Genomic DNA, 16,956 nt, shown 5'->3' on the forward strand with positions numbered 1-16,956 from the left:
GCGACCAGTGGTGTGCCTCAGGGATCTGTTCTGGGACCCCTACCCTTCGGATTTTTATAAATGATCTGGATGAGGAAGTGGAGGGATGGATTAGCATATTTCCTAATGACACAAAGGTTGGGGGTGTTGTGGATAGTGTGGAGGGCTGTCAGAGGTTACAACGGGACATCAATAGGATGCAAAGCTGGGCTAAGAAGTGGCAGATGGAGTTCAACCCAGATAAGTGTGAGGTGGTTCATTTTGGTAGGTCAAATATGATGGCAGAATATAGCATTAATGGTAAGACTCTTGGCAGTGTAGAGGATCAGAGGGTCCAAGTCCACAGGACACTCAAAGCTGCTACGCAGGTGGACTCTGTGGTTAAGGCGGCATAGGGTGCATTAGTCTTCATCAGTCGTGGGACTGAGTTTAGGAGCAAAGAGGTAATGTTGCAGCTACACAGGACCCTGATAGACCCCACTTGGAGTACTGTGCTCAGTTCTGGATGTCTCACTACAGGAAGGACGTGGCAACCATAGAAAGGGTGCAGAGGAGATTTACAAGGATGTTGCCTGGATTGGGGAGCGTGCCTTATGAGAATAGGTTGAGTGAACTTGGCCTTTTCTCCTTGGAGCGACGGAGGATGAGAGGTGACCTGATAGAGGTGTACAAGATAATGCGAGGCATTGATCATGTGGATAGTCAGAGGCTTTTCCCCGGGGCTGAAATGGCTGGCACAAGACAGCATAGTTTTAAGGTGCTTGGAAGTAGGTACAGAGAAGATGTCAGGGGTAAGTTTTTTTTTACACAGAGAGTGGTGAGTGCATGGAATGGGCTTCCGGCGGCGGCAGTGGAGGTGGAAACGATAGGGTTTTTTTAAAGAGGCTTTTGGATAGGTACATGGAGCTTAGAAAAATAGAGGACTATGGGTAAAGCCTAGGTAGTTCTAAGGTAGGGGCATGTTCGGCACAGCTATGAGAGCCGAAGGGCCTATATTCTGCTGTAGGTTTTCTAAGTTTCTGTTTCTACATTAATGAATGTTACTGACAACGACTGCTCACTGCCCTTGACAACTTTCCAGTTTGCAAGCATAAAGGATTTGCTGTGTATCAGCTGGGCAAATGATATCACTCACCTTTTCCGCAGTGACACAAGTCTCTCGCTACTCCTAGTAAACAAGAATTGCAAATGAATACAGAAGGAAAATGAGCAGTCTCCTTTGAAAATAATGCCAGGCAGCACAACAATGGAGCGCTTTACAGTGCCAGCGATCATCAATTGGTGTTCAATTTCTACTGTTGCCTGTAAGGAAGTTTGCATGCTCTCTCCATGTCCATGTGGTTTTCCAGCAAGTGCTCTAGTTCTTCCTACATTTCAACAACACACGGTTTAGGGTGAGTGAGGAGTGAGTTGTGAGCATGCTCTGTACTGGCAGCATGGTGACAACTGTGGGCTGCCCAGCACAATTCTCACTGATTTGATTTGACAAAATGATGTATTTCACAGTATGTTTCAATATACGTGTGACAAATAAAGCCAATTTTCTTTAGTTTGCAATGAACTTTCGTTAGTTATGCACACTGGACCACAGTGAGAAGGTGTAACTGAACCACACTGCAGCAATCACAATTCATTGAGGCTATTTCCATCTTCAGCATTAAATGGTTTTCATGGAAATGTTCATCCTGTGTACCATACTAGAACAGAATACTGAGGATGCTAGAAAGCTGAAAAAAAAAGAAAATACTAAAAAGGCACCTGCAAACTCGAAATAATCAGCGGGTCCAACAACAGTTACGAACTATTTGTAGCCCTTTCCATTTAAGCGCATAAGTAGTAGGTCACTCAGCCTGCCTGGCCATTCAATATGTTCATATATGACCTGCCCAGGCCTCAGCTCCTCTGTTCTGCCACTGGCCACAGCACTTCATACCTCAATCTTTGAAAATCCAGCAGTAACATAGTCTCTCCAAGGTAGAAACTGCCAGAGATGCATCATCTTTGGGAAAAGTTGGTTTTGGGTGACTGCCCCTAATCCTGTATCTATGGCCCCTAGTTCTAGACCAACCCACACCCACAAGTAGAATCATCTCAATAACTACCTTGTCATGCCCCCTCAGGATCTAGTATGTTTAAATGAGATCACCCTTGTTCTTCTGAACTCCAAACAATTAAAATTTAATTTATTTAGCCACTTATGACATGACAAGCCTCTCATACCAAAAATTAGCCGACAAAGTCTCTTTTGGACTACCTGCAAAGTCAGAATATGCTCTAAATTATTTAAGAATTACAATTAAATATATTCTCAGACAAGCAAATTACCAATTCCACAATGAAAAGGTCTGTTTTACACATCCTCAGTCAAATCATTTCAAAACTTGTTTTTGTTTCCAGAATGAGCAGAAAACAAAGGAATGTCTTCTACCCCTGGCCCAAGCTCTGATCTCAATTAAGTCAACTATAGTTTATGTACATTATTAGAACACACTATGTAAGTGCCATATTGTTGATGTTCGGTGCATGAAATTACCTTTCAACAGCTCTATTGAAGAGGTAAATGGATTTTAAAAAATTCATTTGTGAAACTAGATCTAATCCATCTCTTCTAAGAGCTAACAAATGCAATTTAACCTCAGAGAATTTGACATAATTTGTATTAAAATGTTCATCACCATCATCAGGTGCCGTGCCCAGTTTGAGCTTTGACTGCCATGGCCCACACACTCCTGTTTCGGGTCAAGTGGATCAATTCATTGGTATTCATTTCCAGTTCTCTGGCTGCTGTCTCCATCATCATTTGTCTTTGCCTTCCTCTTGCTTTCGTCCCTTCAATCTTTCCCATAATTACCGTGCATTCTAACTCCTCTTTCCTAATCACACGTCCAATGAAGTTACGTTGCCTTTTCATGATCTCATACATTATTTCTGTCTTTGTGCTTGCTCTGTTCATGACATCCTCATCAGATATTTGTTTTTCCATGTTATTCTTTGCATCCTCCTCAAAAACCACATTTCTGCTGCTTCAATTCATTTCTTCATGTTACTAGATATTGTCCAACAGTCTGATCCATATAATATAACTGGATAAACGTAACATTTCAGTACTCTGAGGCGGGTTGTCATGCCTAGTTTAGTGTTGGTCAGTATATTCTTCATTCTCATAAAGGTGTCTTTTGCCATCCCTATTCTTCTTTTGATGTCCATGTTGCACCCGCCATCTGATGTCACCCAGCTTCCTAAGTAGCAAAAGTTCTGTACTTGTTTTATGTCTTCCCCGTTTATTCTCAGCCTGCAGATACGATTCACCTTCTTTTTGGATATCACCATACATTGTCTTTTTGCGATTGATAGACCCATTTTTGCATTTTCTTCAACAACTATATCAATTAAGTTCTATAGTTCTTCCTCCATACTTGCAATTAACAGTGTCATCTGCGTATCTGAAATTATTTATGTTTTCACCAACTTTGATTCCCAAGATGTCTCTTATTTTTTGTAATATTGTTTCACTGTACACATTAAACAAATCAGGGGAGAAAACACACCCTTGTCTAACGCCTCTCTTGATTTTCATAAACTGACTCACTACTCCATCTATTCTTACAGCGGCAGTTTGTTCCCAGTACAGATTTCTGATCAGGCGGAGGTCTTTTGAATCTAGATCTAGAGCTTCCTGTAATATTTCAAATAACTTATTGTACTTCACTTTATCAAATGCTTTTGTGTAGTCGATAAAACAAACAAACAAACAAACCTTTTTGCACTTGAATAGCTCATTCTGATAGTATTCTTAACGTCAATAAGGATGGAGGAGGGAGGAGAAGATGGTGGCGCGAAGCAGCGCACGTAGCCTCTCCAGTGAAATGATATCGTATCTGTTAAATAGGGGCCATGCACAATCCTGATTTGATGGAGACAGCCGTAAGAGCACGGAAGGAACATCTGGAGTAATTTCTGAAATGCCCGGTTCGCTGCCTCCGCTATTGTGCGATCGAGAATCTCCGGAGGGAAGGCCCCAAAGTCCTCAGCTTTGCCTGCTGCTGGCGACCGGGGCTGAGGTCGAAGCGTTCGGCAGAGCTAGTGCTCAGTGCTTGGTGTCGGAGGGCTGGTCGGAGCTCGAAGTTTTCGGACGACTCAGAGTCGGACTGTGGTCAGGTATGGCAGGGAGAGTTTTCTTCCTTCTCCCATCTGCGTGAGATGTGGGACTTCCGAGAGACTTTGAACTTTTTACTGTGCTAAATGGCCTGTTCTTCATCAAGTTACAGTATTGCTTGCACTGTTGGAACTATATGTTATAATTATGTGTTTTTTGTCAGTTTTTCAGTCTTGGTCTGTCCTGTGTTTCTGTGATATCACACCGGAGGAATATTGTATCATTTCTTAATGCATGCATTACTAAATGACAATAAAAGGGGACTGCGTGTCCTCATAATCTAATATCCCGTTTCTTGTACCTTTGTCTTTCATAAAACCACATTGTTCTTTACCTATTTCAGCTTGTATCTTACTTTTAGCTCGTCATCAAAATTCTTAGAAGTATCTTAGTGATATGACTCATTAAACTTATTAAAGTCAATCACAAGCCTTGTGCTTATGCCTGTTTCTGTGGCGTGAAACGACTGAGAGTACGAGACTCCCCCCGGATAGGATCCCAGTCTATCGCGAGGTTAACCATTCTCAACTGGGTAGACTGGAGCTTTGTGTGGTTAAGTGCCTTGCTCAAGGACACACACGCTGCCTCGGCTGAGGCTTGAACCCACGACTTTCAGATCGCTACTCCAACGCCCTAACCACTTGGCCACGCGCCACCATTAAACTTATGGCCCTATGTAATTCACATTCTATTGCTCCAAGTTTCTTAGGATGAGTGATAAATACGGATTTTTTCATCTGTTCTGGTATTATTCCAGTCTCATAAAAGTCATTGATTAAATCAGTAAGTTTTTTCAATTCCATAATCTTCAAGGGTGATAATTTGTTCTATTACTAATTCATCAGGACCTGCTGCCTTTCTTTTCTTCATCTTATTTATTGCATTACGAACTTCAGATTTTAAAATACTTGGACCTTCAATGTTCTTCTTAATTTCTGGTTTTTCGCCTTGATCGTCTTCAAACAATTCCTGAATATACTCAGTCCATCTATTCATAATCTCATCTTTTCCCATGATAATGGTACCGTCTTTTGCTTTCAAACATCCACCTGAAGAACAGAAGAGCTTTTTACCAGTGATATTCTTGATTTGTTGATGTACCCTTTCTGGATCAGTAACAGGGATTCTTTCTAGTTGCTCACATTCCTGGTTTAACCATCAAAGTTGCTGCTGAACGCAGCAGGCCAGGCAACATCTGTAGGAAGAGGTGCAGTCGACGTTTCAGGCCGAGACCCTTCGTCAGGACTAACTGAAGGAAGAGTGAGTAAGGGATTTGAAAGTGGGAGGGGGAGGGGGAGATCCAAAATGATAGGAGAAGACAGGAGGGGGAGGGATAGAACCAAGAGCTGGACAGGTGATAGGCAAAAGGGGATACGAGAGGATCATGGGACAGGAGGTCCGGGAAGAAAGACAAGGGCGGGGGGAGGGACACAGAGGATGGGCAAGAGGTATATTCAGAGGGACAGAGGGAGAAAAAGGAGAGTGAGAGAAAGAATGTGTGCATAAAAATAAGTAACAGATGGGGTACAAGGGGGAGGTGGGGCATTAGCGGAAGTTAGAGAAGTCGATGTTCATGCCATCAGGTTGGAGGCTACCCAGACGGAATATAAGGTGTTGTTCCTCCAACCTGAGTGTGGCTTCATCTTTACCGTAGAGGAGGCCGTGGATAGACATGTCAGAATGGGAATGGGATGTGGAATTAAAATGTGTGGCCACTGGGAGATCCTGCTTTCTCTGGCGGACAGAGCATAGATGTTCAGCAAAGCGGTCTCCCAGTCTGCGTCGGGTCTTGTCAATATATAAAAGGCCACACCGGGAACACCAGACGCAGTATATCACCCCAGTCGACTCACAGGTGAAGTGTTGCCTCACCTGGAAGGACTGTTTGGGGCCCTGAATGGTGGTAAGGGAGGAAGTGTAAGGGCATGTGTAGCACTTGTTCCGCAAACACGGATAAGTGCCAGGAGGGAGATCAGTGGGGAGGGATGGGGGGGACGAATGGACAAGGGAGTTGCGTAGGGAGCGATCTCTGCGGAATGCAGAGAGAGGGGGGGAGGGAAAGATGTGCTTAGTGGTGGGATCCCGTTGGAGGTGGCGGAAGTTACGGAGGATAATATGTTGGACCCGGAGGCTGGTGGGGTGGTAGGTGAGGACCAGGGGAACCCTATTCCTAGTGGGGTGGCGGGAGGATGGAGTGAGAGCAGATGTACGTGAAATGGGGGAGATGCGTTTAAGAGCAGAGTTGATAGTGGAGGAAGGGAAGTCCCTTTCTTTAAAAAAGGAAGACATCTCCCTCGTCCTAGAATGAAAAGCCTCATCCTGAGAGCAGATGCGGCGGAGGCGGAGGAATTGCGAGAAGGGGATGGCGTTTTTGCAAGAGACAGGGTGAGAAGAGGAATAGTCCAGATAGCTGTGAGAGTCAGTAGGCTTATAGTAGACATCAGTGGATAAGCTGTCTCCAGAGACAGAGACAGAAAGATCTAGAAAGGGGAGGGAGGTGTCGGAAATGGACCAGGTAAACTTGAGGGCAGGGTGAAAGTTGGAGGCAAAGTTAATAAAGTCAACGAGTTCTGCATGCATGCAGGAGCAGCGCCAATGCAGTCATCAATGTAGCGAAGGAAAAGTGGGGGACGATACCAGAATAGGTACGGAACATAGATTGTTCCACAAACCCAACAAAAAGGCAGGCATAGCTAGGACCCATACGGGTGCCCATAGCTACACCTTTAGTTTGGAGGAAGTGGGAGGAGCCAAAGGAGAAATTATTAAGAGTAAGGACTAATTCCGCTAGAAGGAGCAGAGTGGTGGTAGAGAGGAACTGATTAGGTCTGGAATCCAAAAAGAAGCGTAGAGCTTTGAGACCTTCCTGATGGGGGATGGAAGTATATAGGGACTGGACATCCATGGTGAAAATAAAGCGGTGGGGGCCAGGGAACTTAGTCGATGTAGTGAAGGAAAAGTGGGGGACAGATACCAGTTTTGCCGCTGCTTCCTGCACGCATGCAGAACTCGTTGACTTTATTAACTTTGCCTCCAACTTTCACCCTGCCCTCAAGTTTACCTGGTCCATTTCCGACACCTCCCTCCCCTTTCTAGATCTTTCTGTCTCTGTCTCTGGAGACAGCTTATCCACTGATGTCTACTATAAGCCTACTGACTCTCACAGCTATCTGGACTATTCCTCTTCTCACCCTGTCTCTTGCAAAAATGCCATCCCCTTCTCGCAATTCCTCCGTCTCCGCCGCATCTGCTCTCAGGATGAGGCTTTCCATTCTAGGACGAGGGAGATGTCTTCCTTTTTTAAAGAAAGGGGCTTCTCTTCCTCCACTATCAACTCTGCTCTTAAACGCATCTCCCCCATTTCACGTACATCTGCTCTCACTCCATCCTCCTGCCACCCCACTAGGAATAAGGTTCCCCTGGTCCTCACCTACCACCCCACCAGCCTCTGGGTCCAACATATTATTCTCCGTAACTTCCGCCACCTCCAACGGGATCCCACCACTAAGCACATCTTTCCCTCCCCCCCCTTCTGCATTCCGCAGGGATCGCTCCCTACGCAACTCCCTTGTCCATTCGTCCCCCCCATCCCTCCCCACTGATCTCCCTCCTGGCACTTATCCGTGTTTGCGGAACAAGTGCTACACATGCCCTTACACTTCCTCCCTTACCACCATTCAGCGCCCCAAACAGTCCTTCCAGGTGAGGCAACACTTCACCTGTGAGTCGACTGGGGTGATATACTGCGTCCGGTGCTCCCGATGTGGCCTTTTATATATCGGCGAGACCCGACGCAGACTGGGAGACCGCTTTGCTGAACATCTACGCTCTGTCCGCCAGAGAAAGCAGGATCTCCCAGTGGCCACACATTTTAATTCCACATCCCATTCCCATTCTGACATGTCTATCCACGGCCTCCTCTACTGTAAAGATGAAGCCACACTCAGGTTGGAGGAACAACACCTTATATTTCATCTGGGTAGCCTCCAACCTGATGGCATGAACATCGACTTCTCTAACTTCCGCTAAGGCCCCACCTCCCCCTCGTACCCCATCTGTTACTTATTTTTATGCACACATTCTTTCTCTCACTCTCCTTTTTCTCCCTCTGTCCCTCTGAATATACCTCTTGCCCATCCTCTGAGTGTCCCCCCCCCCGCCCTTGTCTTTCTTCCCGGACCTCCTGTCCCATGATCCTCTCGTATCCCCTTTTGCCTATCACCTGTCCAGCTCTTGGCTCTATCCCTCCCCCTCCTGTCTTCTCCTATCATTTTGGATCTCCTCCTCCCCCTCCAACTTTCAAATTCCTTACTCACTCTTCCTTCAGTTAGTCCTGACGAAGGGTCTCGGCCTGAAACGTCAACTGCATCTCTTCCTACAGATGCTGCCTGGCCTGCTGCGTTCACCAGCAACTTTGATGTGTGTTGCTTGAATTTCCAGCATCTGCAGAATTCCTGTTGTTTCCTGGTTTAACCATTCTTCTTTGGCTTTTTGACATAAGCTTTTAACTTTTTTTTTAATCTAAGGACTTATATTCCATAGGATTTGCTTTCTTCAGTCTCCTTTCTTTCATTAGATTTTTGATTTCATCTGTCATCCATTTATTCTTTGTGCTTTTCTTTTTTAGGAATCACTGACTTTACTGATTCTACCAAGGTATCTTTCAGAGAGTTAAACTTAATTTCTATATGATTGCTATCATCTTCAACGGATTCTATTTCTAGACAAATTAAAATGTTACTGCAGCCAAACAGACTAAAGACCAAAAATCTGATTGGGCCAGTGTCAATTTTAGCAATTTTAGATTATTGTGACTTACAGAGTACTTGTACAGTTAAATTGTTCTTCCATTAAGAGCAAAAATTAGGGATACAGAGAAAACAGTGGGTCACTTTGCATAGGCTGTTGTTCAGGGGTGTGGAAGGGTAGTGGCAACATTTATTAAGTGGCTGTCAGTATACTCTGGATCTGGAGATCAGCTCCACATGTTAAGTCGGCAGGCAAAGGCAGAGGGAGAGTGGGAGTAGAGACTAATTTATAGTTTGATTTAGATTATCCAAATAATGAAGAGCCTTGGACATTTAATCCTTCAGTGTGTTGTCAAAGATTAGCCTAACATGAAAAGAAGTCCAAGTCATCACTGGTGATCATAGCTGTAAAAAGAACTTAAGACAGGAAAAAGAGAAGAAAAAGAGCCTTTTCTGGCAGCCTTCATCTGCCAGAAGTCAATGGATTCATTCAGCACAGCATTTCTGTCAAAACACTTCAAGGTTTTTTGAATAAATCCTTTCAGATAAGCCCATCACATAGAAGGATATATCCTGCATTCACCAATCAAGCTTAAAGGCCTTGCAGATTTACCTGAGTCATACAATCATTTTTCAAGTTTGCTTTACAGAGATCATCCATAATCAATAGCTTGTAACTTCTATTGCTTCATTTACTTTCCGACAGTACTGAGGAAGCCAACAGTGTAGAACAGATACACTTGTGAGGGGGTTGAAAGGTACTTCTACTGACGGAAAGAATTTAAAGCTTGGCAACATAAATACAAAATGATCAGAAAATTTTAATTGAGTGAAGCAATTTCTTTATCGAGACAGCAAAGAGAACACTGAATTCAGTTACGCCATCCAGCAGTTGAGATAAGTAGCAGAGATGTATTGAAGAGGAAGGCAGATACACAAAAATGGTAGGAAGGCACAGAAACTCTTATTGATAGGATTAGATCAATAGCTCAATACTTCCATTTAATATCAGGGAAATGTATACAATACACAACTTGAAATTCTTGTTCTTCGCAGACATCTACAAAAACAGAAGAGTGTCCCAAAGAATGAATGATCATAAAAAGATAGAACCCCAAAGCCCCCCTACTTTACCCCCCACACACAAGCAGCAGCAAAGCAACAATCCTCCACACCTACTTCAGCAAAAAAGCATCAGCACCCTCCACCCACCAAGTAAGCAATAGCAAAGGCCCCAAGAAAGACCATGATCTGCAGAACTACAAACACTAATTGTCCACCCAACAATTTGACATACCACAGGCTCTGTCTCTCCCCAATAAAGGGACAGAGAGGTGTCACCAACTCACAGCGAGGGGAGACAAAAACAACAAAAAACTCGCTGATTTACAACAATAACGTCTGCTGCGTCACTTTTTCTTGCCCCCCCCCCCGAGTTCTCTGATTCGAGAATTGGCAACAAATTCTCCCCCACCAACGAGAGAGGGAAAACCATTCGTCAAGTACAGAGCCCCCAACAGCCAATCCGCTGTTCCTGATGTTCTGTTTTCCCCCACGATGCTTCAGTCCGCGGCATTGGCATAGATTCGGCTGATGCTACAATAGCAATATGCTACCATGCCACCTATAAATAAAATGTTCTTTGGGATCTGTCAGAAGTGTTTAACAAAATGCTTTTAACATTATAAAGCCATAGAGTCTGGAATTAGGTCAGTCACCTATCTCACTAAACAGACTGGGCACATTCCCACTCTCCTTTTAGCTCAAAACCTCAAAGAAATGCAATATTCCCACCAACTCCTGGGAGTCCATAGCCCATGACAGGTTAAAGTGAAAGGAGTGCTGGAGAGAACAGAAGACTGTACATCAGGTCACACAGAAGTCCTGTGCAAGTGGTGGGACAAGTGTGTCATCGCACAAACTACTCAGCTTCCTACCTCATCACTCACCACCTGCCCCATCTGTGGAAGAGTTTGCAGTTCCTCAGCAGCCATGCAATGCGAGGGGAAATGAATGACCAAACCTTACATGGGAAAACAGGCCCTTTCAGGCCACTGACTGTCCAGCACCATTCATACCATGTTCGTATTTCATTCTCCTCAGTCTCTATAAATTGGGGGCAATTTACCTTTCAAACCACCATCTTTGGGCGTAAGCCAGAGTATACGGGGGAAACCCATATTGTCACAGGAAGAACAAGCAAAGGCTACACTAATAGCACTTGTGGTGAGGATTGGATCTGGGTTGTTGGAGCTGAGAGCAGCAGCTTGACTCTCAGTGTTACTCTGCAAATCATCCTCAATCCAGATGAACCAATTAAACAGTAGTGGTATGGAGAGGGGAGGGGGTGTGGTTGTTTTCCTGTTGTTTTGTTGCTTGTTGTGTTCTGTGTTGTTCTGCTGAACATCATTGGCTTGGTATGTTGGCGTCAGAATGTGTGGCGCTCCCCAGCACATTCCTAAATTGTGTCGCTTAATAACCCAAACTGTATGTTTCCATGTACGTGTGATAAGTAAACTTGAATCTTGAGACAGTCTCTTGATAGTACATCTCTGAAACTCTATGCCCAGAACTAACAACATTCATAGCAGATGGTCTGTAACAAGAATCTATCAACTCCTTCTAATACTTCAAATTCTCACAACTTTGACAAAGGATCCAAAAGCCAGTAAACAGTGATTACAAATATAACTGGCTATCAAGCACAGCCTGACGGCCACTGCTGGGCATGGTGCAATAACCTAGAGAGTCTATTGCATGTCTCAGGAAAGGCTGCTGTTAAATTATTAACACTAAAACTTGCTCTCTTCATAATGACCCACATTTCATAAGAGTACAGTTGATGCTTCCATTATCTCAATGCTTAACCCTAGCCGAGTGCAAGTGCTCACCTTCAACTAACTGGTAAAATAAAGACTTATATTGATTGATTAGTTGTCCAATGATGACAAGAAGAAAACTGTGCAGGAGAGTTTTTAAATTGGAAAAATCATTGCACTGGGGCAGTTACACACTTTGGACCTTGGAAATCCGGACTAGAGATTACAATTGGGGTGTTCCTTGGTTGCAGTGGATGCCCATGACTACTTCTGTAGCTTATCATGCAGTTTGCTCTCCACAAAGCATTGCAGAACTGTGGTCCTCGTCAGTGGATCTCACTTAATCTTTCCTGCCTCGTCACCGGAGCTGACTGTACATGCTATCTCACTGGTATAAGGGGACAACCGGCTACCCTCATCTGGTTTAGCTCACCTGTACTGGGTTGTGGGCGCTGTTGCATGCAAACAGCTTCTTGGAGATACAGGTTATAGCTGAGTGTCCGGTGAGTGAGCTGCCCCAGAATGGACATAACAAGTCCCTTCACCAGAGGTACTACCCCTCCCTAGATCTGCATAACAACCCCATTTCTTAAATGATCCTCTGATGCAATAATTTTGAGTAAGTGGCCACTGTTTCCATAACAATTACAGAATTACAGTGACCCAGGAGGCCATCTCACATCGGCAGACGGAATACAGCAGGGCAACCCCTTTCTGCTGTTATCCTCTATCACTACAAATTCCCACTCAGTACTTCTCCAATTCCTCTTTGGAAGCTCTGACAGACTACAACCTCAGTGAGTTCCAGATAACAACTACGTAAAGAAGTTTTTCTCCACATCCTATCTGAATTTCCACCTATGACTAAAAAATCAAATCACGCAGATCATTGAATGGCCACAGCTTTGTCTGATGGTTGGCTCAGGGAAAAATATCAGCATGGACTGGAATCAATATGAGTTGTTTTAGAGCTGACAAATGTCTCTGCATAGAAATGAGCAAACATGGGACAGTTACTATGGAAATCTGCCATTCTTAACATGAATACACAGCTCAGGACTTTCCATTTTCCTCACAGTAGGAACAACAGCAATGCAACTAACTCCAGATTTCTGCGGCATTCAATGGACTCAGGGCCTCACTTCAACTCTGCCTCACATTCCCATTCAGCTATGTCCATACAAGTCCTCCTCTACTGCCATGATGAGGCTAAACTCAGGCTGGAGGAGCAACACCTCATATACCGTCTAGGTAGTCTCCAGCCCCTTGGTATGAATGTAGAATTCTCCAACTTCTGGTAATTCCCTCCCCCTCCTTCCCTATCCCTATTTCACTCTGCCCCCTCTCCCAGCTGCCTATCACCTCCCTCATGGTTCCGCCTCCTTCTACTACCCATTGTGTTTTCCCCTATTCTTTCTTCAGCTTTCCTGCCTATCACTTCCCTGCCTCCCCTCCCCCACCCCTTTATCTTTCCCCATACTGGTTTTTCACCTGGAATCTACCAGCCTTCTCCTTCCCACCCTCCTCCCACCTTCTTTATAGGGCCTCTGCCCCTTCCCTCTACAGTCCTGACGAAGGGTTCCGGCCCGAAACGTTGACTGATCGCTTCCACGGATGCTGCCCGACCTGCTGAGTTCCTCCAGCGTGTTGTGAGTGTTGCTTTGACCCCAGCATCTGCAGAGTATTTTGTGTTCATCTACATTGTGCTTTTGCGTTATCCATGGAGATGCTTCTCTTCATTAACCTGGATAATTGATGACCATAAATCAAATTGCTGCAGTAATCTCAAAACTCACTGGGAAGGCGTGTTGTATGTCCAATACAAAGTGAATTGCCTGCAGGTTTGCTAGTGGGAATCAAGTTTTACAGTCGCATAACATTTTAATTTTCCAGTTGTAAATAATGATAAAATTTGAAGGAGAGATTAATTTATTTCAGAATTCGTAATTTAAATGAGGTTGAAATAAATCTACTACAGCTTCTGAACTTTAAATCACCTCAATAATATTGTGGCTCCTTGCCGGTAAAGTGTGCTTTAAACCAGAAATAAGAACTTTTTTTTGTCTGTTTCCCTACTTGTGACCAGTTATAGTTGTTCCCATTTTACTGTCACCAAATTGAAATCTCAAAAGGATGTCTTTTATTGCTACATATTTATATGACTGCTTATTTTAACATAATATCAGTAATAGGTCGTCACTCAGGGATGTGCTAATATTATTTTGTGATTCTGTGCTGGGTCGTAACTATATGTGCTATGTGTAACTACAGTATATGTACCGTGTTTTCCACCTTGGCCCCAGAGGTGTATAGCTGTATACATGTGTATAATTGAATGACAATGAGCTTGAAATTCTAAATCCTACTTTTACTGTTGTTCCTTGATTTAAATTGCTCAATAACTCAGTCTTTAAAATCAAAGAAATGATGATCATCAGACTATTTGGCGTAGCCTGAATCAGAATCAGGTTTAATATCACTGACATACATTGTGAAATGTATTGTTTTGTGGCAGCAGTACAATGCAGTACATAAAAACACTATAAATTACAGTATGAAATATATACATAAACATTAACTGAGGTAAGTAGCAAATAAGAGCCTGTACTCTGGCTTTATTTGACATTGCAGCAAGATACTACTTCAATAAGCACAATAAAGCAGATAGAGCCATTATTAATCTCTAGACCACATGAGCTCTTCAAGAACAGATGAATGAGAAACACAGCTTACAGACTTTGGAGTGATATATAACATTAAAATAACAGGAACCTTTGTTGGGAAGGCATTGAACACTTTTTCCACAAAATTACTCTGCCAAAACGGTGCTCACCTCATCTGACTCATCAGACAGAGTCTTCAGCAACATGGGAAATAGTCCGTCCGTGTGCCAGAACATCTGTAATGTAGACAGAGATGCGTCAGATTCTTTATTGACAGTCTTTCCTCAGCTAAGCTCATTACAGCTTCAATTCAATCACTTTTTTTTATCAGATACTCAGACATGGGCAGGCATACAAAGTACCAAGTTCCATTTATACGTGATTTCCACCAATAAAACTGTCCTTAGGAGGGAGGAATGGTTGTAATAGTTATTTACTTTCAGTAGTGCATCCTGGAGATTTTACAGAACACCGGTACAATGAGATGGCAAAGGGAGGAAGCAGATGAAGGTGGGGTGGGTGGGGGGAATTGGGGAATGAAGAGAGACCAGTGGTTGGAAGGTGAACTGCTCAATTCTGCTTCTTTTCCCCCCAGGGACCACATGAATACGTTTGGAAGGATAAAAAAGGCAGATCCAATGATCTGAAACTGGGGCAATTTATCACTCGTAGGAATATACACAGATGCTCCCATTACAATGGAGTTATAAGTGCAGACAGAATCTCAGAGAACGCTGTCTGAGCAGTTGAAACTGAGAAAATGCAGAGCTGCTGAGAACCCTGTGCTCTCCCATTTCTGCACCATAAGTATATTTCTCCCTCATATAAGTGTTCTTGGCAACTATTACAAGAGTTTCCTGTACATAAGTTTCCTGGATTCCTGAATTTCTTATATAATCTATAATTAGAAAGAAACTAACATTTACACAATGTCCAACATGCTCAGGAGGTCCAAAAATGGTCTTCAACCAATGAAAAGCTCTGTGAAGTTCTGCTTGAAATACACTTGTATGAAGGTTCATGCCTCAATTGATGTGCTGAATGAGAATTTCAAATCAAATTAAACTGACAAGCAATTCAACTCACCAAATGCAGAACCTGTTAATTATTAACATCACTTCATTTTTCACCTGGTTAGCCTCCAATATGATGGAATAAACATTGATTTCTCAAAAATTCCACACACACTCAATTCTTTCCTTTTCCATTCTCCATTCTGGTTACCCTCTCATCTCTTCTTTTTTCCTCATCTGCCATCTCCTCCTTCCAGTGCCCCCCTAATGCTTTCTCCCATGATCCATTGTCCTCTACGATCAGATTCCTCTTTCTTCAGCCTTTTGCCTCTTCCACCTATCAATTCCAAGCTTCTTACTTCACACTACCTCCCTATCCAGCCACCTTCCCCTTCACCTGGTCTCACCTATTACCTACCAGCTTGTACCCCTTCTCCCTCCCCAACCTTCTTATTCCGGCTGCTGCACCATTTCTTTCCCGTCCTGATGAAGGTTCTTTGCCCAAAACATCAACTGTTTACTCCCTTCCACAGATGCAGCCTGACCTGCTGAGTTCCGCCTACATTTTGTGTGTGTTGCTCAAGATTTCCAGCCTCTGCAGAATCTGTTTGTGAAATTCAATTACTATCTTAATGTGAGAAAGCCATAACATCTGACAAACAATTGTAATTCTCTAACCAGATATCCTATTTTAGCATTGTTAATGAAGAAATAAATCTGACCAGGCCTCTTGATAACCTCTCTACCTATCAAAATAATGGAGTGATAACTTTTTCCGTCCCCTAAGACTAAATGGAGCATTGGTTTAAAGGCTCAAAAGACAACACATTTGACAGCTCAGCAGAATTATATTGCTTATATTAGGGCAACACAGTAGTGGACTGGGTAGTGTAATTCTATTATAGTGGCAGCTGTAAGACTGAAATTGAATTCTCACTACTCTCTGTAAGGAGTTTGTACATTCTTCCCGTGACCACATGGGTTTCCTCTGGGTGCTCTGGTTTCCTCCCACATTCCAAGATATATGGTTAGGGTTAGTGAGCTGTGGGCATGCTATGTTGGTGCCAGAAATATGGCGACACTTGCAAACTGCCTAACACAATCCTTGTGGATTTGATTTAGTGCAAACAAACAAATGAAGAGAATCTTTTAGAATGCCACTTAGCTCACAAAAAGTTGGGGCAGGCTCCAGCGTATTATTAACTTTATATTTTTCACTACCCTCACTGACTTGATCATTCAATACGGAGTTCTTATGACTTTAAATGAAAAAAAACACATGGCTTACTTCTTTAAAACCAACTTTATTACAGTTGAATTTCAGTTGAGATCTGGAAAAGACTGGTTATTAAATTCAGCAGCAGACTGACTATTCTGCATTGTGGCTTCTTTCATCTGTGGTAAAAATACATATATTTCTACCACACTGAGCACACTTGTACAAAGGTTCAATACTTCTACTGATAAATAACCTAATAGGAATTTCAAATCAAATTAAACTGACAAGCAATTCAACTTACTAAAATCTGAACCTGTTAATTATAAATCATGTCCATGAAACTCTCACTGAAAATGCAA

General features: G+C 43.3%; 1 protein-coding gene across 4 annotated transcripts in view; it reads right to left on the minus strand.

The window, feature by feature from the left end:
- vac14 (vac14 homolog (S. cerevisiae)) overlaps nt 1–16,956 on the minus strand; it is a 468,264-nt gene that overhangs the window by 319,463 nt on the left and 131,845 nt on the right. For all 4 annotated transcript variants that reach the window (XM_072279307.1, XM_072279308.1, XM_072279306.1 and 1 more), the window contains one exon: nt 14,536–14,601. In XM_072279307.1, the coding sequence (XP_072135408.1) occupies nt 14,536–14,601 (66 nt within the window). The remainder of the gene's footprint in view (nt 1–14,535; nt 14,602–16,956) is intronic.

Source organism: Mobula birostris, chromosome 15, assembly GCF_030028105.1.
Source record: "Mobula birostris isolate sMobBir1 chromosome 15, sMobBir1.hap1, whole genome shotgun sequence".
NCBI lineage: Eukaryota > Metazoa > Chordata > Chondrichthyes > Myliobatiformes > Myliobatidae > Mobula > Mobula birostris.